The sequence below is a fragment of the Xiphophorus couchianus genome, chromosome 10, assembly GCF_001444195.1.
Source record: "Xiphophorus couchianus chromosome 10, X_couchianus-1.0, whole genome shotgun sequence".
Classification (NCBI taxonomy): Eukaryota; Metazoa; Chordata; class Actinopteri; order Cyprinodontiformes; family Poeciliidae; genus Xiphophorus; species Xiphophorus couchianus.
In genome coordinates, this window is record NC_040237.1 from 14,889,821 (window position 1) to 14,914,545 (window position 24,725).

Sequence of the window (24,725 nt, forward strand, 5' to 3'; positions counted from 1 at the left end):
AAATTTTGTCTCGTAAAATAAATATAGGACATAAGACCACTAAAAACTGTATTTTAGAACATAGATGTTATGTCATGGCCATGAGAACAGCTGTCCAGCTGTCATAAACATCCTCTCAAACAAAGATAAACTAAATGAGAAATTTCTATAGAAGCTGTATCTGAAAATATTCATGATAAGTTGAGCAATAGGAATAACCGTTAAGTATATGTGCAAAGGATACACATTCAAAATGGAAGTAGGAAGAGACAAAATGAGAATGTGTGGCAGTAGAGATAGAAAGGGGGGCAAAATAACAATTAAACAATGTTCACATCATAAAAATACATAAATAATTATTCATAATGATTCATACAAATTTTCTGATAGCTACGTTATCAGAAATAACAACAGAATATTTTGAGATCCTAGATGTCCTCAGAAGTAAAAAGATAAAGATTCACACTGAAAGTGAGGCTGCTTAGTAGTTAAAATATTCATGAATGAAAACTAATACGGAAGATCGAAAATCACCAAAAGCCTGAGATTAGGAAGCTATTTCTACCAGAAAGCCAAATGTACAAGCCTCACTTAAACGCAGCACTGGTCCAGAACAAAAGGGCAGCTGTGCAGTGCAATAAATGCACTTCTAATCTAAACGTAGCTTTAATGAAAACAATGCAGTAGTCGTTTTTTAGTGATCCAGTGGCGCCGAGTGAATGTCAGATACTGTCCTGGACTGTTAGGATCTGCTCCTGCAGGTCCAGACATGCACTGATGCAAAATGTCCTACCATTGGTTCAGTTAGTACAGGCTCCAGCGACCGACCCATCGGAGGAAACAGCTCCAGATAGCATGGCGAGGTGATTATTAGTGGATGTTTTCTAAGATCTCCCCTGCATTACAGGAGCAGCTACTCCATGCTGTTCAAAAAACAAAAATCACCTACAGTAGACAGGTGGATAAACAGAAGGGATTCACAGGACTTCGTGTTCACAAATCTCTGTCTGTTATAGGAAAACGTGATTTTCAATATTTTATACAAACATCTCCACATCATAGTGCTTCCACCGACATGTTTCACCATAGATGTCTTCTTGTCTTTTTCCTTTTGAAAAGGACAAAATGGATGCCGTGTTCAGGATGTTGTGCATGCTAGTCAGATGGGTGGCAATGTTTTGGTAGGTTTGCAGTTGTGCCACACTCTTTCCATTTTAAGATTATGTAATGCGTTTAAGGCGTGAAGCAGTTTTACAAGTTTCACCAAGTCAAATGTGAAGTCTTTTAAGACCCTTATGAATGAAATTTAAGACCTGTACCACGGCAGAAATGTTCAAAGTAAAACTGCATATATGGTATAGTAGTAGTGCCTAACGTTTTGCACCTAACACTGTATGGGTTGGCAACAAAAATGAACCAGTGGCAAAGACGAACGTCCGCACTTACCTGTGATAGACGCAGAGTTAGCCAGTTAGCAAGGGTACGTTAGCAGCTAGTTAGCGGTAGCCTCTTCACGATATGAAGATGTCGGCAAAGGCGACTCAAACATTTGCCTGACAGAAAAGTCAGATTAAATAGGCCTATCACAGATATGTACCAAAGAATATTGCATTTTTATATATATTAATGTCAAGCTTTTTAGCACAGAATGAATGAGCGAGTGGCAAAGACTTACCAATGACACCTAACAAGGCCATATTAGCAACTAGTTAGCATTAGCTTCCACTACTTCAAGTCACAGAATGGAATGAACGTCTGTCTGACACAAAAGTCCAGCAGTAAAAATAAACTACATATAAGATTAAACGGTCCTGCCTCCACAACGTTTAAGCCCCGAGATGAATGTATTTAAGTGTGTGTTCACACCTGAGATGAGTTGCTTTCCAAATTTTTGTTTGTGCTGTTAGTGTCTGTCTGTACTGTGAAAACTGGTTGTTTACAAATATTAGTGATGTCATCAAAAGTCAGCCTTCCGTTAATATTTTTTTATTTGCAAAATAAGTCAAACTCTTTCCACTTTGCAACCAAGCAATTCTTTGTGTTCGTCTGGCACAATTACTTCAACTGAACAGCCAAGTTACTTAAGTACATACAAGAATAGATGATATAAAAGAGAAACTCCTTCAGCTGAATGAAAAATGATTTATTAAAAAGCAATTCTTGAATTTAAAAAAAAAAGGAGCTGGAATTAAGACTGTGGCGACGCACGCCAGGATCAAAACACCTGATATACAATAGACAAAGGTTTAAAAGTACATTATATGAAATACTTGATATTATGATAGATATAGTGCAAATACTTGTGCAAATCTAAAAATAAACTACACAAAGAGAAACAGAGCCAGGTCCTTGGTGTGGAGATGCTGCGCCAGGTTCTGAATGCGACACAAACGGACATTCTGAGCGTCCCCGGCGTTGTACACTCTGTAGATGTGGTAGCGCTCCTTCTCTTTCAGCGCAAAGTCCAGCTCGTTGGCCGACATGTGGATGAAGGATTTTTCTCTCTTCACTGTCGACTTGACCTCCACGAATATGGCCCCTGCCTCTCCGAAGGCCAGCTTGAAGTCGTAGGGCTGGCCGCTCTCGCCGCTCTGATTGCACCAGAGGACGTGGGTGGGCCGCGCAGGGTCGCTGCCGTCTCTCCAGTGGCACAGGAAGGAGTTGACCAGCTGCTCCCCCCACTCGCCCACTGTCGCCAGGTCCATCTGCTCGTCCGAAAACACCACCTGGAAATGGATGTAGCCGTTATCAATAGCGATCCACTTTTTCCAATTCCGATACCGATATCTGAGGGTTAGTATCGGCCGATACCGATCCAAAACAGAAACCCAGTTGAATTGACCCAAAAAAAAAAAAATTATAATTTTTTTTAAAACACAGAAATAAATGTACTGCATTACAAATGGATTTGATAACTCTGCACCACTACAGTGCACTTAAATACACCAATAGCTTCACAAGCTTGGTGAAACGTGTAAAAACACAATTGGGAGTAGAACAGTCAATGTAAAATAAATAATAAAGAAACTGAAATTGACAGAAACAATAAGTTGGCTATCTTGGTCGAACATGTAAAAAATAAACTACAACAAATTAGGAATCCTAAATAAAGTGTAAACTAAACAAAGACGTTGCGTATAGCACAAAGTATAGAATAAGCCTGAATGGATCCACACTTATGAGAGATCTAAATTCTTTTCAATATTGGGACCAATACAGATATTGATATCAGATCGGTATATCGCCAGTTATGAAAACCAAACCGCAACCAGAGCATCAAAGCCTGACAGAGAGAAAGAGAGAGAGGTAGTACTGACTGTGTCGGGTCTCTGGCAGGGGAGCTCCATGTCCTCCAGTGTGGTCCGGGGAGAGTGGTCTTTGTCCCACTGGGGGAAGTCCATATTCAGCAGAGGACGCTGCATGTCCCCAGCTACTGCCGTCCCCTGGAATGTACCGCAGGGAACCACTGCCTCAGGCCCCACCCTGATGGGGAAAACAGGCAAAGAAAGCATGTGTTAGAGTAACAGTTAGGGCTCAAACGATTAATCGGATTTCATTCAATTATTGAAATAATCGTCAACTAATTCAGTAATTGATTAATCGTTAACTGGAGTACACAGACTCAAAAAACAGGCCGTTTGGTGAAAAAAACCCAACATATTCAGAGCAGTAATTAAGCCAAAACTGTGCAAAATATATATACTTATACTTAAGGTGAAAACACATTTGTTTATAAATACTTTTTAGTCAAAACTCCACAAGTGGAATAGTTTTATCATCAACCGATTCAGATTTACTAAAGGAATGCTATGGTATTGCATTTTAGGCAATATACTATTTACGTTATTTAAAAGATTAATTATTTACTAAAGTATTTCTACTATTGAAAAGAAAAGGCTTAATTAGTTAAATGAAATATCTGTAGAATGTCCTTATTCTTATCCGATTAATCGTCAGAATAATGGAAAGGTTACTAAAATAATCGTTAGCAGGAGCCCTGGTAGCGGTGAATCCCAACGTTAGTTTTCTACATGCATAATTCAGACGTTGTTAGACAAACAGGAGACAACCTACAGGCTGTTTGAAGGCGGCTGGTTGCTGGAAGGTTCTGCAGGCGGCTCAGATGGCGCCGCCGCGGGGCCGGCGGGAGCCAGCCTCTCCTCTCCACCCTCGGCTTTGTGGGACTCGGCGGTCTCAGACTGCTGGCTGCGCTCTGGCGGGTGACAGACGACACCAAATGGAACAGGAAGCTTTAACACAACGTGCTGAACACACACAATCTGTGAATGTTGCAGAGACACTTTTTTCTTTTGTCTTTTTTAAGACTCTCACAGCTTTAGAGTTCGTCCAAACTAGTAATCACTGTCACCTTAAGACTCAAGAACGAGATCCAGGAAAACATTTTCCAAGCGTTTTCATCTGTTGAGATAACTTTCTGGCCGTGTGGCGAGGAGCTGACGCTGCATCTTCATTATTAAACACGGCAGTGGCAGTATTATGAGGTGGGAGATGTTTTTCTTCAACAAATTAGTGAAATTGGCTGTAAAATGCTTTCATTTGTAGAACATGCGTCAACTAGCACAGGTAACATAAATACACCCCTTTGGCTGAATTAAGTGGAATTTGTGATGGTAGTATACGGGGGGATAATCATATTAGAAGGGCCTAGTCAAAGTCCAGACCTAAACCCAATCAGAGTATTGGTGGCAAGACTTGAAAATTACAGTTCACAGATATTTGCTATTAAATCTGACTGAGTTATTCCAAAAAGTACAAAGTATAACCAACTCTAAAGACACGCCACACTTTTCAGATTTTACTAAGCCGTTTCTCCTTTTTTCTTTCTGTTCATTTCAATTACTCGCTAAATACAAACACATTGTGGAAGCGATGGGATTAAGTGTGAAAGTATTCACATTTCATCCCGACAACGCCACTTTTGCAAGGTGCCGTCGTTTCAAAAGCAGCAACCAGTGTGTTCACACCTGGAGGTTTTGGAGCGCTGATGGTCGCCGCATCGGCGCGGGGCTCCCCTGGATGGCTCGGGACTCTCTGAGGACCCTGAGGGTCTGCAGGCCTGCTGCTCCTAGGGGCCTGGTCTGCCTCGCCGCTTCTTCTGCCGGGACCCGCTTCCTTCTCTGGGTCTCGGTCTTTAGGAGGGGCAGGAGGAGGCCACATCTTTAAGACGGCCTCTACCACGTCACTTTTAGGCTGACCTGGAGGAGAGAGAGAAAAAAAATCCTTTAATTGATTAAAACACAAGATTAAATGTGTTATTAATGTGTAGAAGAAGCATCTGAGCGACCTGAGTGGCTGCTGCCTGTGTTCGACATGGACGCTCGAGGAGGCCAGCAGGCCAGCGTTTGTTCCCCGTCCGGGTGAGGTGGAACAATGGTCTCCTCTGGGGAGCTGATGGAAGAGAGGCTCCTGAAAAACACTGCGAAAAAAACCACAACATTTTATAGAGTCAGAAAGGGAAAAAACATTAAATGTCTATAATCACATCTTAGCAAGACAGATACGATGCCAATCAGATGATTCCATTCGTGGAAATGAAAGTCATAAAAATTTGGAGTATTCACTGATACAAAACACTACGGCTTCTTTAGATTGACTCATTATGTCAGGAAGTTGACATATTGATCATGTTTATATTATGCACCAATGTGTTTAGAATTTGAGGTACATCCTGAAGCCTAATGTTAACCGACTGGACTAATTTTAAAGGTCAGGTAGGCACCGCTAGCTAAAAATTTAGCTTCCCCGACCCTGAAGAAATAATTATAAACACTAGTTCCACAAATACTAAAGTACTAAATGAACATGCTATTGAGCAGAAGCTAACGCTAAAGCGCTAAATTAACACGATATTTAGCAGAAGCTAACACTAAAGTGCTAAATTAACATGATATTTAGCAGAAGCTAACACTAAAGTGCTAAATTAACACAATATTTAGCAGAAGCTAATGCTAAAGTGCTAAATTAACATGGTATTTAGCAAAAGCTAATGCTTCTGTTAAACACCAACATGGTTTTTAATCAAAGCTAGTGCTGAAGAGCTACAACAACATGATTGGTAGCTAGGCTAAAGAGCTATATGAAAATGGTATTTAGCAGAAGCTAATGCTAACGCCCCTCCTTCAACCATGTTTCCCACCATATGTCACAAGGAGAATGTGAGGAGGCTCTCAAATGTAAATGTTTGTATATTTCTGTTTAATTAACATGCCTGGTTGTTTGTTCATATAAGTGTTGTATTCATTAGTTTGTTGTGTACTTGGCTCAATAAAGAGAAGTTGAGAGGAAACAGCCAAACAGTCTTCACACTAAAAGAAAAATATTAGCGCGTTAGCATAAATGTGCCCACCACTGTCAAAAGTAGCTTTGATGTATTTTTTGGGATTATTGTCCAGCTCAAAACACTCGACTGATCAAGTGTCAACCAACCGACTCAGACTGTTGCCCTCAAATTCACTAAAAGGAAAACTGGTCAGGAGCAATCCAGATATGATCAGAAATATCATCAGAACCTTGTTGATGGACACAAAAAGTTTGCAGTTCATCTTCAAGCTGCAGAGGGAAGTTTCATCTATATTACTGAGGCTTTGCATTCCAGCCTGTATGAATAATTTTGACCCTGTCTGGATAACATCACCTGCTGCTGCTGAATTTGTAAGGCTCAAATGAAACATTAAAACAACATAATATTTCAAAAACTCAACCTGAATGGAAACTTCTGCCTGGCGTTGTAGGTCATGAAAAAGATTTAGTGGTGAAAACATCTTTAATCACAGCAATACTTGTGGGTGTGTGTGTGTTGTGATGTAAAGAGGGAGATCTGCTCCTTTCGCTCTTTGAGCCTCGGCAACAACCGCGCTTTTAGTGAGCAAACACGCAAAAAAAAAATGTACACACACACACACACACACACCATGTATCCTCTAGTGGAGAAGAGGAAGACTGTGGTTCAGACTGAACTATAAAACCCTACACAGCTTTCTAAATGATAACAAAAAGTAATTCAGCGATTCATTTCCACCTTTCCCTACAAGTTCATTACAAAGGAGTTGATTTTATGCCTCTTCACCGGAGAAGGCTGTGCTTAGAAAACACAAAGAAATGTAAATTTTACACCGGGATCACACCCAGCAGGGCTAAGTGAGAGTCGGGTAGCATGAAGCTCAATAATTAGCTTAATCTAAAGTGTTTAATATAAAAGATCGGAGGAATCAAACCTGTACTCACTCTGCAAGAACAGACAAATTTATTCTTTTACAAAAAGTAAAATTCTTAGTCTGGCTGTAAATCTTGTAATGCTCGCAGAAAAGTGCCAGGAAATAGACGGAGCCCCATTCACTGTGAATGCAAAATATTATGCACTTCTCATTTCTTCTGACAAGCTGAAAGGTGAACAATAGTTTTTACAAAAATGTAAAAAAAAAAAACAAACAAACAAAAAAACGCTTTATACCTTTTGAAAAAGAATAAGCTGATGTGTTACCAATAATTACCGTTTTGAATTTTACTGTTAAGGCTAAAAATACACACCCCACTGAATCATTTGCAGTTTTTATCCTTTTGAGAACCACACAGGCTGAACAGTATTTATTAAACATTACTTATTGAGTTAATAAACTCAAACAGTTTTGAGACTTAAAACTCTAAAAATGAGCTGCAACAACTCATTTTTATTAATCCGTTTAGATCATCAGGTCATTGAATGCTGGTGTCAGCGGTTTGTACAGATAAACTATTAAATATTACAAGATTCTCAATAGTATTTCAATTTTGGGAAGGGTGGGGAGGGGGCAACAAATTAGTGTTTCCATGGTGACAGTACACCACCGCACTTTCATCAGTTCACCAACATATAGCGAACAGCTGATGGAGCTGTCAACGTTATTCTGCTCATTGTCACTCCATCCATCCCTGTGTGTGTGTGTTGTGTACCTCTGTCATTGTCTGGCTCTGGTCTGATGGGCTCTGGGACCTCCCACTGCGCCTCGTCGCTGGGCAGCTCTCCGATGTTCTCTCTTTTCATCAGTCTCTCCAGACCCCTTTGATCCTGCATCAGGTTGTATGACAGTTACCTAATGCAGACTCAATATCCCACCAGTTATATTAATAAATTATTTTCATTATTTGATGATGTTTGTAATCTGTGCTGCCAGCTAATGATGCCTGTTGTGTAAAAATCTGCTTCCTGTCTGATTCCTGGATGGAACCTTTTATTAAATAATTTAATCACAGAGAAATATTCAGCTTTTACGAACAAATCCAATTCAACTCCAAGCGGATCAGTGATCGTATGGCACTTACGCTGTTTATCAGGAGGGTCAGGAACTGCTTCAGGTCCTTTCTGTGGCTGCTCTCTGTGCAGAACAGCTTCACCAGCTCACTGTGACACACACACACACACACACACCCACACACACACACAGAGGCAAGCTCGTCTCAGACAGTTCACCTTAAAATGAGCTCAAACTTTAACCCTCAACAGATAGTTCTTTTACATAAAGAAAGACAAAGATACATCCTGTCAAAGCAGACATTTTAAGACACTAAGAGCCGGTAATACTGAACCTACATGAGGATTCCTACAGTTTTTAATCTAGAGAGCCAAAACTTTAAAGATTTATCCGCAAATTCTCAGTTCAGATGGTCGGATGATTGGATGGCTGGATGGATGATAAAATGGTTAATTGAACAACAGACATAAATTCAGTATGAAACAAATTCAGTAAATAATATTTTCCAGTATTTCTCCAGGCTTCGGTCAGACTGCTCTCATCTCCAGAACTTTCTACGTTCAGGCCGGTGAGCCGACAAACCTCAGGATCTCCAGCTTCTCGTTGACGTGGTCCTTCTGGATGTAGAGCTCCTTCTCGTCCTTCAGCAGGCAGATCACATCCTGCAGCTCTATCACTGTGTTCTCGTTGCCGGCGACGTCCAGCTGGTAGCGGATGTACAGCTTCCCCACCTGGAAACAGACGGCGACAGAGAACAACGTCTGTTTAGGAGGTAGAAACCCAGAACCAGAGACTTCAAAGTTGACGGTCAACAACAATTCAGTTTCGGTTTCTTTCTACTTGCCCACCTGTCCAAAGGAGAGGCACTTGAGTTTCTCTGCTATGTTCCCCTTGGTCAGGTCCGAGTAGATGTCGGCCAGCTCTTCATGGTGGTAGAGGAACCTCTGGATGTAGGGGATGACGAAGCGCACCAGGGACTGCATGGAGGCACAGGGCCTCCAGTTCTCAGTCTGGGACTCCCATTTGACACACTGGGAAAGATGAAGGATCCCGCAGATCTTCAGGAATGAGAGTCTGTCCTTCTCGTTGAAGGCTGGTTTAGTAGCTCGATCCCCTGCGACCGGTTGACCTGCCGGACCACACAGGAAGTAGGAAACATTTAGATACTCTTAAGTGATAGAAAAGTTGACGGCATCATGGCGGCGTACCGGTCTTACTCCTGGGAACAGACTTCTTCTCTGGTGGCGGCAGGTGGAGCAGACACACCTCCTTGCGAGGTTTGAAGATCTTCTCCAGCTCTTTGTCGTCGCCGATCATAGGCTGACGGCTCAGACTCACCCAGCTGTCCTTAGTGGGGAAAATCTTCTTGTCGGAGACCATGACTGGTACAGAGAGAAAACACACACACACACACCCCCACACACAATGAGTCACTCAGTCCCACAAAGAAAAACACTGGAGAGACATAGGAAGCTTTTTGCATGTGACTAATGACTAAAACAGATATTTAAGCGGAATTGGTGCCTGATATAAACCACCTGATTAACATTCTTCAATATTTTAATGATCATTTGAGCTAAACCTCCACACAGGGAGAACATGCAGACACAACAACAATGTTGGTGTAGAACAACAGGTGCGCTGTGCAAGCATGACCCCAAAAAATGATAGACGGGCAGAGGAAGAAAGAAGGAGAAAAGAAAGACAAAGAAGAAACAAAGAAATGAAGAAAACAAGAAAAGAAAGAAAAAAGAAATGAAAAAAGCAAGAAAAGAACAAAAAAAGCAAGCAAGACAAAAAAGAAAAGAAAGAACAAAAGAAGGAAAGAAAAAAAAAACAAGCAAGAAAAGAAAGAACACAAGAAAATAAACCTTAACCAGTAATTAAAAATAGCAATTTGTCAAAATTTGTTGAGATTTAACAAATTTCAGGATCAAATTTAAGATTTGATCCTGAAACGTCTAAATAAAGATTCAAAAGTACTCTTCAAAATAAAAGCCTTCATGTCTTATAGAGCAAAGTATTGTAAAAGTAAGTTCTATATTTTGCTAATGATTTTTACTCAGATTTTTTAACTCAGATTTTCTAATTAAAATTTAAAAAAAAATAAATAAAAAGGAAAAAGTGAATTTGCTGACTTTTCAAAATAAAACTCAGATGCTGAATGAGCAGGAACTGAATAATGTGTGTAAAACACTGAGTGATGACGCAAGCATCCGTAACCTGTCTCTTTAACTGCTGCCTGAGCTGAAACCACCCAGCATATCGCTGAGTGAAGAATCCTGTAATAACAACCATCCTCCATTTTGAGAATCCATCCTTCTCTCTCACACCTCTCTCTCTCTCTCTGAAGGACATGTAATATCTCAGAGGTTAGACGGAGGGAAGAATAAAAAATACAAAGAGTCTGTAAGTTAGATGATGAGTGAAAGGTGTGTAATACTAAAAAACTATTTTTTTTCCTACCACTCCCTGATTACTTCAGGCCTGGTGTTAATTTGCACCTCGGTACTTTCTCTCTCCAGGGAGAATATTTCCCTGGCAGGCTGCCATACCAAATTCTCCCAAGCTGTGTTTAAAGCGCGTCTCTCTCTGGCGGACCAGCAGATGAGGTTTGAAAGTCGGTCTGATTAAAGAGGCGTCACTCACCTTTCAACTGGGAGCTGTAGTTCGGATCAAATTTGGTTTCCTGGTCTCCATACCCTTTACGCTTACACTTATGAGCTGAGGAAACAGAAAGAAGAAAAATAGTGAAAAGAATAAATGTTTAATTTGTTGTCCGATTATATTTTTGTGGGGTTTTCTACTGACTATTTCCACCTAATGAGCTCATTTGAAGAAAGCTAGCTTCGACATGATTTAGTGGAATTTTATGCCGCTGATAAGTATGGAAAATTATCAAACATCTGTACAAATATATAGGGATTATATTGATTTATTAAATCGTTTATAGACACTGTGAACATTATCACAATAAATGTTTACGTTCATATAGCCCACAAATAAAAAACATTTAAGAAGAAAAAACTAAAACAACTTTTTGGAAAGCATTGTTTGTACTGGAGCAAAATATGATTGAACTATAAATGTACAATATTGCAGTTTAGTGCAATATTATGTAGGGTATTAGGATATATTACAAACGACTTGCATTATTATTATTCTGCATGTACATAATGCATCTGGAAAACTGTGTGGACTTTCTTTCAACTTTACAAGCAAGATTCGGGTTTTTGTCAAAGTGGAGGAGAAATTGTGATTAAGAAAAATGGAGGAAAACTTTTTAAAAAGTGAGCTTTCTAAACAGCTATATGGAAATTATTATTTAATTCATGGTGTTGTGCATCACTAGTCTTTGCCGAACTAGAGAGTGAATCGTTTGCCTATGCTTTGTTGCAAAAATAAATAGAGTCAGTCTTCTGCACTTCATAAAATAGCAATAAAATGCATTGTAGTCTATAATTTTAATGTGACAAAAAGTATACAGAGCATTTTAACTATATGGACCGGAATGGATACATTCATCTTTAGGTCCACAGATACAAGGTAATGCAATTTTCTATTCCCTTAATTTGTTCCCTCTGCTTATTTTCATTTTTGCCAACACATTTTGCCACTACATGTATGATAATAATCCAACAAAAATTAGACAGGACGTAACAAATAGTTTTGCATTCTCATTAAAGAGGAGACTTGTTAACAGATGGGACAGAGTGAAGAACTGCGAGACACCAAGTGAGAAAGCCTCTGCAACAAAAGCGCTCACCGAGTTTGGCGAACAGTACGGACACATCCTGCAGCACTTCAGCGGTCGGTACGGAAACCGAGGAGCAGATCAGCTCCAGCAAACCCACGTACTGCTTCATGTTGGGACTGTCATCGACGTTCAGGCACTAGATGGGAGGGATACAGCCACAGGCGCATCAATAACTCACATTAATACGATTCTGCATTTTTTATACCATCTCGTATGCTAAATGTTGTTTTCTGTCTTTTCTCAACCAGCTCAAGCTAACTAGGCTAATTCGGCGAGCAAGCTACACAGAAACATCTTTGCTGACAGATACTGTTCCATGTAATCCAAATTACATATCCAAATAAAGGTAACTAATAATTTTACAGGTCACTGTTGTTTGTCTATGTAAGTGATCTCATAGGGAAGCAATGTGAGTTGTCGCTTTCTACTTACAAGTCGGACAGCAGTTGAATTTCTTAACCATTGTTCTGCTAACTACTACTAGCAATACCAAATGACAATGTATTTATTTACATTTAACATGTTAAAATAAAAGGTGAACACAAACTGACATTTTACAGCAGCACATTACACTGGGCAGCCAATATTAGGTGCTAAATTCAGTGGACAGGTTGTCCTTGTATTTTAAACTGGGAACTCTAAAAATCACACTTTTGGGCACAAAGTGAAACCACTAATATGTTCAAGTCTGAAGATCAACTCTGGAAATAATGTCACATCCAAATGGAGAACATTCATACTGCAAATTGTAAAACTATTGGAGGTCGCTGATTGTGATGGTAACTATAAAGAACCATCCGAAAATCCAAAGATGCACAAATAAAATAAACCAATGTTTGGTCTTGGAAGTCAAATTTCCATAGCCAGTAAAAAAACCCTGGCAAAAATGTCAATTGAAGACAGAATTTTGATTGGTCAGTGGTGGGCACACTTCCACTAATCAGCTAACAGCAGAGCTAACTTTTTGATAAGCGCTTTTGTTAAGTTTGGAAAAGTTTGGGGTGTATTAGTAATTTAATACACCCCCTGCATAAATTTATTACTTATTTTCCAACAGGATGCATACAAGAACAAAACAAAACATGGACACTAGAGAAATAAACTCTAAACATGAATATAATAGGTATGTAAGAGCATTATTGGTATCAACATGGTTGAATTTAGCACTTAAGCATTAGCGTCTGCCAAATACTGTGTTGGTGTAGAACTTTAGTGTTAGCTGAACTGATGTTGATGATTAGTGCAACTAACTTATTAGTTAGCGATGACCACCGCTAACTAACAGACCATGTTTGTCTGTGAATGTGTTCCTCCAGTGCTTGTACTAATAAAGTGGGGAGAAAGGAATTGTTTTCAGCTTTTATTGGTAATAAACGTTTTGTAACTTGAGTGCAATGAGCTTGGATCTGACGTCATTTCTAGATCAAGCTCTTCTGAAACAAATCAAACTCGACAAGAGAGCATCATTTATGTAAAAGTGATGCGGGAACATGTCCAGAAGTCTTCCACCCACTGATATGGATTACAGAATCTATAATGTAAGACAGGAATAATTATCTATTCAGAACCAAATGAAAACTAAGCCAGCCTTCAAAATATGTCTGGTGTTTGATTCACTTTGGTGAATGAAATACATATGGGTGTTAGAGGAAAAATTCAGCATTCTGTTATGAGGAACCACAGGGAAATATACCAAAGGTTTCACAAGTCATAAAAAGCAGGATATTTATAAGGTTTTAACAGCTGTCTCAGCTCACCGAGAGGTCCCAAGTTGACGTCAAATGTGTGACTCAGAGTGAATTAAACAGGCAGGAAATCAACCTTTTCTGTGGCTGTTGTTAGGCAGATGCATTAGAGTGGCACAGCCTTATTGGAGGAGCTTACGTTCAGGAAGAAGTCCCTCATGTCCTCCAGCTGGCTGTAGAAAGGAGCCAGGACTTTGGGCTGCAGGACGGGGCTGTCCTCCCTCTGAGTGAGTTGTCTGTAACGCTGGAACAAGGAGGTGTTATCGCTCCAACACACCTCCTTCAGGTGATAGAAGCGTCCTGAACACCAGTTATCACTATGCCTGGACAAAAAAAAGATTTGCCAAGTGTTAAACTTAAGACATTAAACCAACAAAACCCCAAAAGGAAAGAGATGCAGATCACATTGTACCTCTTATTCTCCACAAACACAGCGGGGTTGTGCTGGAACAGCTCCTTCAGGCTGCTCAAGGAACAGTTGTCCTTCAGGTAGTTGTAGACGTTGTGGATGTGCTTAACGTCTGTGGTGAAATGTGCTCCCTCCGTCTCGTCTGCAGCGGACCTCTCCTCTTGGTTGTCTTCTTCTGGCTTGATGCACCATCCCTTCAGGTACTCTATCAGAATGTCTACCGTGATAGTCTCTCTCATTCCTAAAACAAAGACGGAAAGTTACGGAAGCTAACTACTATAGAACTGAAGTACTGGTTCTGGTGGACGCGTTTCTACCTAGGGCTCTGCTGAATTCGCTGGAGCTTGTGTCCACATAAAAGACGTGAGTTCCCAGCAGCCTGCAGACCTCCGGCGATGTCAGATAGACTGAGCTGGGACAGAGGTACTTTCGCTCTTGTTTTTCTTCCTCTAGAGGGCGATAAGCTGGCACCCACTCAAGGCTGCACAGCAAATGGTAAAAAGAAGACCTGGTCTTGTTGACTGGACTGCCGTTGCTGTCGACGACCTGAGCTGTGAGGTACTGAGAGTAACGGTGTCTGAAAAATTGAGAAAGGATAGAGTTGGAGGAAGCAAAACAGGTCCGTACCTCAACTGTGTCAATGGGCATAATGACTGCAAAGTGACTCAAAACCCTTAAATTTCCATTTGGTCACATTACAAACACAAACTTCATTTTATTTTACTGAAGAGCATTCTTCAATCTTTCATTGGAAAATGGAAATGGTGTGTAATAACTGGCAGCTTGCAAAGACATGGCTGTCTACATAAGCTAAAGGTTATAGGAGGCCCTAACCCTAAGCTGAAGGTCTACAGCTGAAGGTTGAAGGTTGTGACCTTCAACCTTCAGCTTAGGTTGAAGGTCACAGCTATTGCATACAACTTACAATAGAAAGGAAAACTCATTCAGAGCTGCAAATGTTACATGACATTTTGAAAAAAAGACCATAACTTTTGTTACTTTTTAGTTCTGAAAGAAAGAAAAACCTGAAACTTTTGAAAAAGGAGGACGGTTACATTGTTGTCTATGGCATGTTGATGTTTTGGAGGAAAAAAGAGTAGTTTCCAACTTAATAAAAAAATAAAAGATAGTAGAAATATAGTCAATGTTACCCGGAGTCCCAGTTGGTCTGCAGCAGGTCTAACAGAGCCATTCTCTGCTGCAGCAGGAGGGAGCCGGGAAGCTGAGCTGTGGCCAGAGTGTGGAACTCCTCACAGGGGTAGTCATCCAGCACGCAGTCACTTCCTGGACTTTGGTGCCACCTTGCACTTTCAGCTGACCAGTGACTGGAGGCCTAAGAGAAGAGCAGGGGAAATAATGAGCCCCATGGTAACTAATGACATTTCACTTAAGTATTTAAATCTGTCTGGGGCCAATTTCACTGCAGTTTTCTTGGGCATTTTCTTAGATTTGTGCTACTCAGACTTTCTTCTCTCTGACCTTTCAGTGCAATCTCTAAAAAAACAACCCAAAGTAATAATAAAATATTATTATAGGGTTTCTGCAGGTTTCATCAACTCAAAATTAAAGGCTTTTTAAGACCTTTTTGAGACCATTATGAATGAAATTAAAGACCTGTGTTCACACAATTTGAACTTAATCATGACAGACAGAAAAAAGCTAGCTAGCTAGCTAGCTAGCTAGCTGGGTTACATTAGAAGCTAGTTTGCGGTAGCCTCCACTGTCTCGAGTCAGAGAACGCAATGAAAATGTCTGAGTGTGACTCAAACTTTTGTCTGACAGAAAAGTCGTGCGGAAAAAAAATTAACCGAATATACGAGAGTAAATAGTCTTATCAAGACAAAATTTGACACCCGTGATTAACATATTAAAGCCCACCTTACTTTATAAAATAAATGTAAGATTTAAGACCTTTTAAAGGGCATTATGAATATTTCCACAGAAATGTACAAACTTCGCCCAAACAACTGGCAATAAATTTGCAGTTTTGCAAAAAAGCTAGCTAGCTAGTAAATGTATATTAGCAGCTAGTTAGCGGTAGCCTCAACCGTCTTGAGTCAGAGAACACAATAATGTCTGAATGTGACTCAAAGTTTTGTCTGACAAAATAGGCCCAAGGCAAAAAAAATTAAACAGAATATACGAGAGTAAATAATCCCGTCAAGACGAAATTTAAGCCTTGGTATTAACATATTAAGTCCAGCTTACTTTTTAAATGAATTTAAGACTTTTTAAGGATGCTGCGACATCCTGTACTAACATTAAGCAGAGTACAATTTCCCAGAAATGGATGAAGAACGAACCAGCTGCCTATGCTGCAAAAGCTGATTTAATCCTCATTCTGTGTCCATGTTTTATCCCTCGTGTCTGTACTGAGGCTAACAGAGAAACCGGGAGAATGGGATGGGCTGAGCTCGGTTTTGCAGCATGTCACATCATTCACCTCTTTCCTACCTCAAAGCAACCATTGATCTCTTGTTCCTAGTGTGACTCATAACCCTTCGCGTTTTCCTCTTTAATCACTAACCTATTTGTCACGATGACTCACAGATGCAGATGGAGATTCGGCTCTGCTCACAGCTGTGTGCGCACGGATCGTGCTGTCCTGAGCTTTTGTCCTTTCGCCAGAATTTTGATTTGAACAAAGCGATTGGTTTCAGAGGTTTAGGTTTTACATGAAGTATGCTGCTGGGAAACATAACACTTTTCCTGACATTTTCTCCTGCTACTCTCCATTTATAAATGACTTGCATTTGTCTTTGTGTTTTCTTATTGTCAAATCTAGCCTGGTTTATCTGTGTGGAGGGGTAAAACCATTGACAGACCCACTGCTCCAAATAACTTTGTACACTCTGTCCTTCTTTCCCGCAGAAAGCACTCCTTGGCTAGGGCTGGGCAATAAATAAATTTTATCTATTCATCGAATATTTAATTTTTGGAAAATCTGGATTTTTTTTCACCTGTGTGCAGCTCATGATTAAACCAGTTAAAACTGCTCTATTGGAGAAGCGGCTTTCGTAAAAGTAATAGCTCCACTGGTATTTTATTCCACTTTTAACATGGGAAAAATATTTTGTTATAAGTGAAATAATCTGCCAGTGAGTACTATTTCATCAATATTAAGGAATTTACTGACTTAAACCAAGCTTTTATATCTTCCTGAAAAGTTACCTCTAAGTTAGTTTTGTCTTATTTCAAGAGTACTAAGATATTCAAACAAGAAACGAGACCAAACCAGACTAGATTTTGCATTTTTGTGGTGTGAACTGCATTGATCTAAATGGCACTTTGGACAGGATGATGTCATTTAAATGACTTCTCCTCCTCACCAGTTCCTGAGGGGTCAGAGTTCGACGCTGTTTGCGGAGGATGAGGCCGTCCCTGACCCCCAGCCTGCCGAACAGCTCCCTCCATCCAGCCACATCGCCGTCTGTCTGCACATAACAGGGACTCAGCAGGATCCAGTCGCAGCCTGGTGGAGCGTGAGGGCAGAACAGACAGGTTATTGAGACGGAGCTTTGCACAAGCAAAGGAAATTAGAAACATGGTGGGAGTGAGCCACAGAGCAAGCAGAGATGTGGGCAGGTAACCGGGTGTGCAGTTTTTAGCTGCTAATGTCAGTTATTTATCATCCAAGCAAGGTGTAATTAATCCGCTTCACTGCTTTTGAGCGTTGCCAGAAAGAAGATTGCCGCACTCTTTTTCTAAAACGGAGCCAAAGCCCGCCGAGGTTCTGGCATCAGCGGATTGCAAGAGAATGCCAAACGCCTGTGGAAGACGTTCGTTATTCTAAAAACGACTGAAGCAAAACAATCTGATTTTAACATCAAATATTTGCTGTAATATGATTCGAAGCTCCAAACATTAAGCGTGTATCCTTTAAATATGCTCTTGATTTGAAGGGTGTAGTAGATTTTCTGATCTGTTGTCCATTACGTTAACACTTCACAGCTGCTTAATACCAAAGAAGAGGATTAGGGCCACTGAAAAAAAAAAGAAGAGATTCTGACCTTAATCTTCTGAGATCAAAAGTCAAAATTCTGAGATTTGAGTCAAAATTCTCTATTTTTTTCACTAATATTGTGGACAACAATGTATATACTGGACTGGACAGTGCCTATTAGCCGCTACAGCTAGTGATGTGCACCATACCGTTCCAATGTGGGACGTGCAAGAATCTGTCACCAAAATGGTTGTAGCGTTCTTATTTCTTATCTGATTCCTATAAAATAAGGCTTAAATTACAGCTGGAAAAATTGCATAAATCTCTAAACTGTTTGGTTTCTGCCACTTTTGTCAGGATGCAAGAGGCCTAAGCAAATTTCTCTATTATGTTGGACAGCAATTGAATTTTGAACAAACTACGACTCCTGCACTTTATGAAATATTTCTTCCTATTTGATGATCGTTACGAATATCGCCACCTTCTATGAACAAATGAGACAATTAATCCAGTTTTTGTAGTTTATTGAACTTTTCAAAATTATAGCGACTGCACCAAGAGGAAATTAACACAGAAAAACAAGTCAAAACCAATTGTATTCTTTTTTACATGCTCTCCATTTCTGTTGCCCGTAGCAACTGACTGACAACAGCTTCACTAGCCGGCACAGCAGAGGTTACATTCAAGTGTATCAGGAATCAACACCAAAAAAACATGCAAATTTTTCCCATAAAAAAAAAGAGAAAGTACACAGAACATTTAGTCGGTTACGGTTTTATGTTTTCAGACTCGATATTTATTTTGTGATTATTAATAAGTGATTGCCTGAACACAGCAGAGGTTGATTAGCTAATTTAAACACCTGCTCTACTAATCGTCTGTCAGAGAGATGTGTCGCCTTATTTATTTTTTATTAACTGAATCGAAGCACACCGAACTACGCAGTACGTGCACATGTTAATGTTGTCAAAGTCAAGCTAGCATAGCTGTTAGCTTGATATCCCCACTTTTTTAAAAATTAGAACCTTTCACTGACCTATGAAGTGTGAGACCCTTTGACGTTGCTATCTAGTTGTTGTAGTGTCGGCAATTAATATTGCTTCCCTTGTCCAGATTCTTTGTGAGATTTTCCCGACCACTGATATTCCCAGCTCAATGGATAGCATGTGTGTTGCACGATAGTTACGTCCAGTATATTAATGATTGTGGATAATACAATACTGCCATTGTTGATATACTATTTCTTTTGTTTTTGCTCTAATCACACATGGAATAATCTAAAACCCAAGTTTTGATTGTAAACTATAGTTAATGGCTTACAATGAATGAATGAATGAATATACTTTATTTATACTTTATTAATCCCAGAGGGAAATTCTCATATTTCAGTACAACCTGTCCAAAACAACAGGGCTAAAATCTAAAATCTCTTTAACATCTAGAAGTGGAATGTAGGGGTGAACCAGTGTGTCTGTGTGTGTTGTGTTATCTCCTACCAGGCAGTGTTTTTGGCAGGTCGATGTTGCTGTATTCCTCAGAGAAATGCACCCTTTCGGTAGCAGGGCACAGCAGACCCCTGCAGGTCAGTACAGGTACTGCAATGTCCGAGTATTCCTGGCTAGAGGAGGAATGCTGCTTGATGAAAACCAAGTAACTCACTACCACCGACTCAGGCTTCGACTTGAGTTGGAACAAGCAGGAACAGAAAAAAAGAAAACAGTTTAGATCAAATAAAACTATTTGTAAAGGTTTTTAATGACATTTTGAGACGTTAAAAGTTGCCTTCAGTCACCTTCCATTTGCTACTGCTTATGGTGGGATAGATGTGCTGCTCCAGCAGCTCCTGCGGCTCCAGTTCGTGGACCCCAAGCCTTTTGAGCAGCTCTCGGATCTGCTGGCTTTCCAGAGGCCCCAAACAGTTCAACAGAGAGGGTTGGACCACACTCAGATCTTTGTACAACGCAGACAGTGGTCCTGCAAAAAAGACAAAATGGAATATTTATATTAGTAATTGTATGAGCTGTCCAGGGTGCATCCATGCATAATATTTTTAATTTTGTAAATGAATACTTTGAAAAAGAAAATAGGAATCGGCCAAAATCAGCATTTGCAGATCAGAGGTTTATAAAAATTGTCAGAGATTCGCCACAAAATCTTTTTAGTGCTGATGCCACGTCACGCTGAATTCACCGCATCATTCACAGCCTAGCAGGGTAACAGAGCTGACATGTGATGGAAACATTCTGACATGACTGTAAATGGCAGATTACATGCATGGCTGACCGTAAACTCAGCGTTTCTATCGGTTCTGCTGCCTTAGTTCAAGAAAGATCACAGAGTATCCATATTCCCAGGGAAATCTGGGAATTTAGCAACTAAAAACAGCACCAGTCAGAAGAAAATTCAATAAACTCCAGAGGTTACATTGTATAAACCTAGATATATATCAAACCACTGGCATAAAGCATGTCAGGTATTTAAGTTAGACTTCAAAAGTTACTTTTGGCTTTCACTTTGGACATGTTCCCAAACACATTCCTCACCACCTTAAAACACAAAACCTCTATTGACCTACTTTGCTGCTTTCTGAGGCTGCCATCTAAAGCCCTGATTCCCCGCTGATGCCAGCACTGCTCAATATTTCAGAAGAACACCGTCTTTAACTTAGCCGTCTCTCTGAAGTTATGACACTCATCTCTGCTCATGCCTCTCCAAAGCTCGGTCTGCGCACAAAGACCTGCTCCCAACAGCAGTCTCTGACCTGAAAACTAACCAACCAAGTCCCTGCCGCCAGCTGCATCTCCTGTCGGGACTCGTTGTGTCAACAGAATAGAGTACGTTTCCAAAAACGTGGCGTAGAGATTCTCTCTGGGATTTTATAACTACGCATCAAAGGCGGTGGCGTTCCTGCTCTTTGTCCTCCTCGTTAAGATCCGAGGGCTTTTCTATGGCAACATCAATACATTTTCCTTTGAATCTGCACTAATTCCCGTGGGAGGGATTCATTTAAGCTCCAAATTGTTGCTAAACTGCACAATTTGGAGGTGTGTGCGTCAACTGACCTCTATGTCATTATGGATAAGCCATCTCTGCTGCTACCAGCCTTCGTCAAGAAAACCAAGAAACGCTAAACTGCCAGAGGTATCTGCTAATCAGTCATCACACATAAAAAAAAAAACACCCTTTGCAACCATTTTAATTTATTTATTTCAAATTTATTTGTGCATTTCAAAACTGTAATGGATGAGTCAATACTTTTGGCACCAGGAAAATTTTGTCCACGCTCAAACCAGTCTGGGAACAAACACCTTCCACCTGATGTAACGTGGGTCCCTGCCTATTGGCGTTATGATATTCGTGGATTTTTTTTTGTGGAACGCAAAGCCAAATCATTTGTGGAAAATGTGCCTATGTATTGATTTTTCTCATGAAATGCAGCTAAAATATTCAGAATGTCCAACAAGGGAAGCAGAAACACCTAAAAGCAATGCCACTTGAGACACTACTTGGTCGGTGTTGGCGAAGTAGCCAATCCAGGACGCCATTTATTTTCCTTTTCAATCGGTTGAACCCCCAAAGAGCGGAAATAAAGACGACTGTAGATGTTAGCTTCTGTAACACATTACACACTTAACACAAACCAGTAATACATTAACACATTTAATATAGAGCAGTCTTTTTTTAACACACATGCTTTCATGGAGGACAAGAAAATGTCAGGAATGACTGCCATTCAACCAAGAAATGCTTATCTCCTATTGGCTATGATTTGTGACAACAGCATTATGTGATATTTAGCTGTTAAAAATGTTAAAACTTAACTTGTTTTACGTTTTTATGTTGCTTATCGTATCAAATATAACAATAACTGTGTGTTTGGAGCGGAGTCGTCGACGGTGCTCCAGTGAAACGATGAAGCAGGCGACAGAGAAAGCTCCGGATTCTGAGCAGCTCGCAGGGACCCCAGACCAATTAACCCACATGATTATTCAAGATGCTAAACCGCAGAAGCAGAAAGCTTACATCAAAGTGTGAAAATCAATTATTCACACTTGGCACTCCGAAACTCGGCCTCGGTTGCCGTTTCCGAACGCAATGACGCAAAACGAGGGCGGATGTTCCTGCGCTTTCTATGCGAGCCAGCCTCGGATACAAGCGTCTGTACATCTGCTTATTCTTAGAAACAGGTCAGCGGCGTCCTGACCGCGGATAGATTTGTCCCCCCCACACACACACACACACACACACACACACGGCGGGTCTCTGAATGTTGGAGTGTGAGGCAGGTGCAGCTTTTCAAGCAGTGTCTGAGTTTCTATGAGTCAGACATCTGAAAGTGTGAATCTACGCTGTTTACCTGGGTGCTGCAACAAAAATAGAACAGAATGTTCTGGGTTTTTTTTTTTTTACAATCGTTTCATACTTTTGAAAATATTTTCTCTACCAAGATCCTGAGGACAAATGGTACGTGTGACCGCTGATAGTTATTTATCCAGCTTTCTTCTCTTTATAATCGTTTGTCATATTTCAATTAATTTGAAACCTGTGAAACTTCAAACACCGACTTGCTGGCCTGCCGTTTGCCCTGATTTATTAAGCAAAGAGAAGCAGGACTTTAAAATCTTATTTTATTTTCCAGTGGTAATACGCCTTAATAATTAGTGCCTCAATATCCAAAATTATTTGGAGCAGCAGAAAAGTGATGTAGAACATTCCAGCACCTTCCAAGACTGTTGAAGTTTCTGGTAGAGGAAACAGTTTTCCGGACGATTACCGAGTCTGATTTTGGCCGATTTCAAAAAAGCACTTTTTTGTTGCTTTTGGACAAAAAAAAGCAACAAAATATTCTTTTTTTAAATAAATTTGTCATTGCCAAGTATTGTGATGAAGTGGATAAGTTGGCAACGGTGACTAGGAAAAAAATGGACACCACATATTCTCGGGTATAAGTCTATCAGATTTGTACATGAGACTAAAGTTTTTAGTCCCATCGTTTTTTAAAAATTGCTCAAGTTCAGAGAGACTAGATGGAGAGCTTCTGTCAACATCAAGTTTCAAGTCAAGCATGAACTTTGACTTGGTCTGGTAAGTGTGGTTTTAAGTCAAACCACACTTACCAGATTTTCAGTTGTCAAAGTTTTAAAAAGTCATGTATTGTTTTACTCCCACTTCCCAACCACGTGTAAGTGTCACACAAAATTGGAATAAAACTGAATTTTGAAATTGTAAAGTGGTTACTAAGCGAAAATCTCTAAGTGATCCAACCTCTAACCTCACTGTATGCACTTTTCTAAAGAGCTGCTCGAGAGCAGAAGGTTACAATATTACGATTACCTGTCTGAGCTTGAGCTTTTTTCTTCTTCTTAGTCGCGGTTTCTTCCATGGGAAAGAACACGCTCTCCCCGCTGAGCGCCACCACCCGTCCGTCAGCCAGAGGGATGATGCTCAGCTCCCTGAGGTTCTGGAGGATGGACTCGGCTTCGCCGTAGCCGTGCTCCATCGCCCGAAAGTTGCAAACCAGCAGCCTGGCCAGCTGACGGAGGCCTTCCTCTGAAACGCACCGTTTTAATTCACTCAGTCAGTCGCTGTCGTTTAGGACAATGTTCAGCAGAATTCAAAATAAAAGCAGTCACCTTCAGAATGAATCATTTTTAAGAGATAAAAATAACTAACAAGATAAAAAGAGGTGTTAAAACCACGTAAAGTACAAGATATAATATAAATTTAAATATCACGAAATATGCAAATTTACTTTATTTTGAAATATATATATTTTCAGAAGAAAATAGGAGGACACTGAGGTAACGTTAGATGGAGATGCTCAATTTTGTTTACGTTGATGCAGTTCCCTCCGACTAAATGATAGCGATCTTTACAGTGACATGTGTAATATTTAAATATTAAATATTTAAAGATCTTTTTCACAAAACCGACAAAAATAAAATGCCGTCAGCCAGGCTGGAGAGTTGTAGTTACAGTGAATATAGCGAATAAATGTTTTGCAAAAAAACATTCAGTTTGATATGGTCATAATTAAAACCATGTTGTTGTTCTACAATCCAAATAAATGTTTTGTTTTTGTTTGATTTAAGCAAATTTAACTGCTCTACCACACACCTGAATGGATGCCCTCTGCTTTGACCAGCTCCTTCACCATGGCTGTGGTTACCGTGGTAACATCCGATCCCCGCAGGTACCGGACTCCCATCTGAGTGAGCAGGGAAGCGGGAGGCGGCGGGCTCAGGCCCGGATGGAGATAGGACAGAGAGAGGTGCTTTTCCAGCTCGTCGCCGCTGATCACGTCTCGGATCACGGCGTCCTGACAGACGGCGACCTGCGACGGCTGCTTGTACGCGACCTTACCACCTGAGAGAGGCGGGACAAACCTCACAGTTGCATGACGCTACATTATAGGTTTATTTTCTGCAGAGTGCTTGCTGAGAGCAATACCTGTGCCAAGAGTTGGCAGGAAGGCCCTGCCCTTTAGCAGCTGAATAATCTGCCCGGCAACAGGCTTGAAGAAGTCCAGCACCTCGTCAGGCAGGGGGATGAAGTGCAGGAACTGGCAGAGACCTTTCAGCCCTCTGTACTCTGGGTGACTCTGAAACAAAACGCGTGTTTGTACGTCGATGATCAACTTTTA

The 24,725-nt window shown here is 40.4% G+C and overlaps 1 protein-coding gene across 3 annotated transcripts in view; it reads right to left on the minus strand.

Annotated features, from left to right (window-relative positions):
* Positions 1-1,949: 1,949 nt before the first annotated feature.
* LOC114152018 (uncharacterized) overlaps positions 1,950-24,725 on the minus strand; it is a 42,355-nt gene continuing 19,579 nt past the window's right edge. For all 3 annotated transcript variants that reach the window (XM_028029631.1, XM_028029632.1, XM_028029634.1), the window contains 22 exons: positions 24,533-24,683; positions 24,200-24,448; positions 23,417-23,632; positions 19,875-20,056; positions 19,579-19,762; positions 17,469-17,611; positions 15,291-15,472; positions 14,457-14,716; positions 14,143-14,380; positions 13,870-14,053; positions 11,995-12,121; positions 10,878-10,952; positions 9,437-9,610; positions 9,077-9,357; positions 8,811-8,959; positions 8,299-8,377; positions 7,930-8,044; positions 5,285-5,416; positions 4,965-5,195; positions 4,054-4,192; positions 3,297-3,462; positions 1,950-2,705 (listed from right to left, as the gene is read on the minus strand). In XM_028029631.1, coding sequence (XP_027885432.1) covers positions 2,301-2,705; positions 3,297-3,462; positions 4,054-4,192; positions 4,965-5,195; positions 5,285-5,416; positions 7,930-8,044; positions 8,299-8,377; positions 8,811-8,959; positions 9,077-9,357; positions 9,437-9,610; positions 10,878-10,952; positions 11,995-12,121; positions 13,870-14,053; positions 14,143-14,380; positions 14,457-14,716; positions 15,291-15,472; positions 17,469-17,611; positions 19,579-19,762; positions 19,875-20,056; positions 23,417-23,632; positions 24,200-24,448; positions 24,533-24,683 — 4,062 coding nt within the window. In that variant the 3' untranslated portion in view covers positions 1,950-2,300. The remainder of the gene's footprint in view (positions 2,706-3,296; positions 3,463-4,053; positions 4,193-4,964; positions 5,196-5,284; positions 5,417-7,929; positions 8,045-8,298; positions 8,378-8,810; positions 8,960-9,076; positions 9,358-9,436; positions 9,611-10,877; positions 10,953-11,994; positions 12,122-13,869; positions 14,054-14,142; positions 14,381-14,456; positions 14,717-15,290; positions 15,473-17,468; positions 17,612-19,578; positions 19,763-19,874; positions 20,057-23,416; positions 23,633-24,199; positions 24,449-24,532; positions 24,684-24,725) is intronic.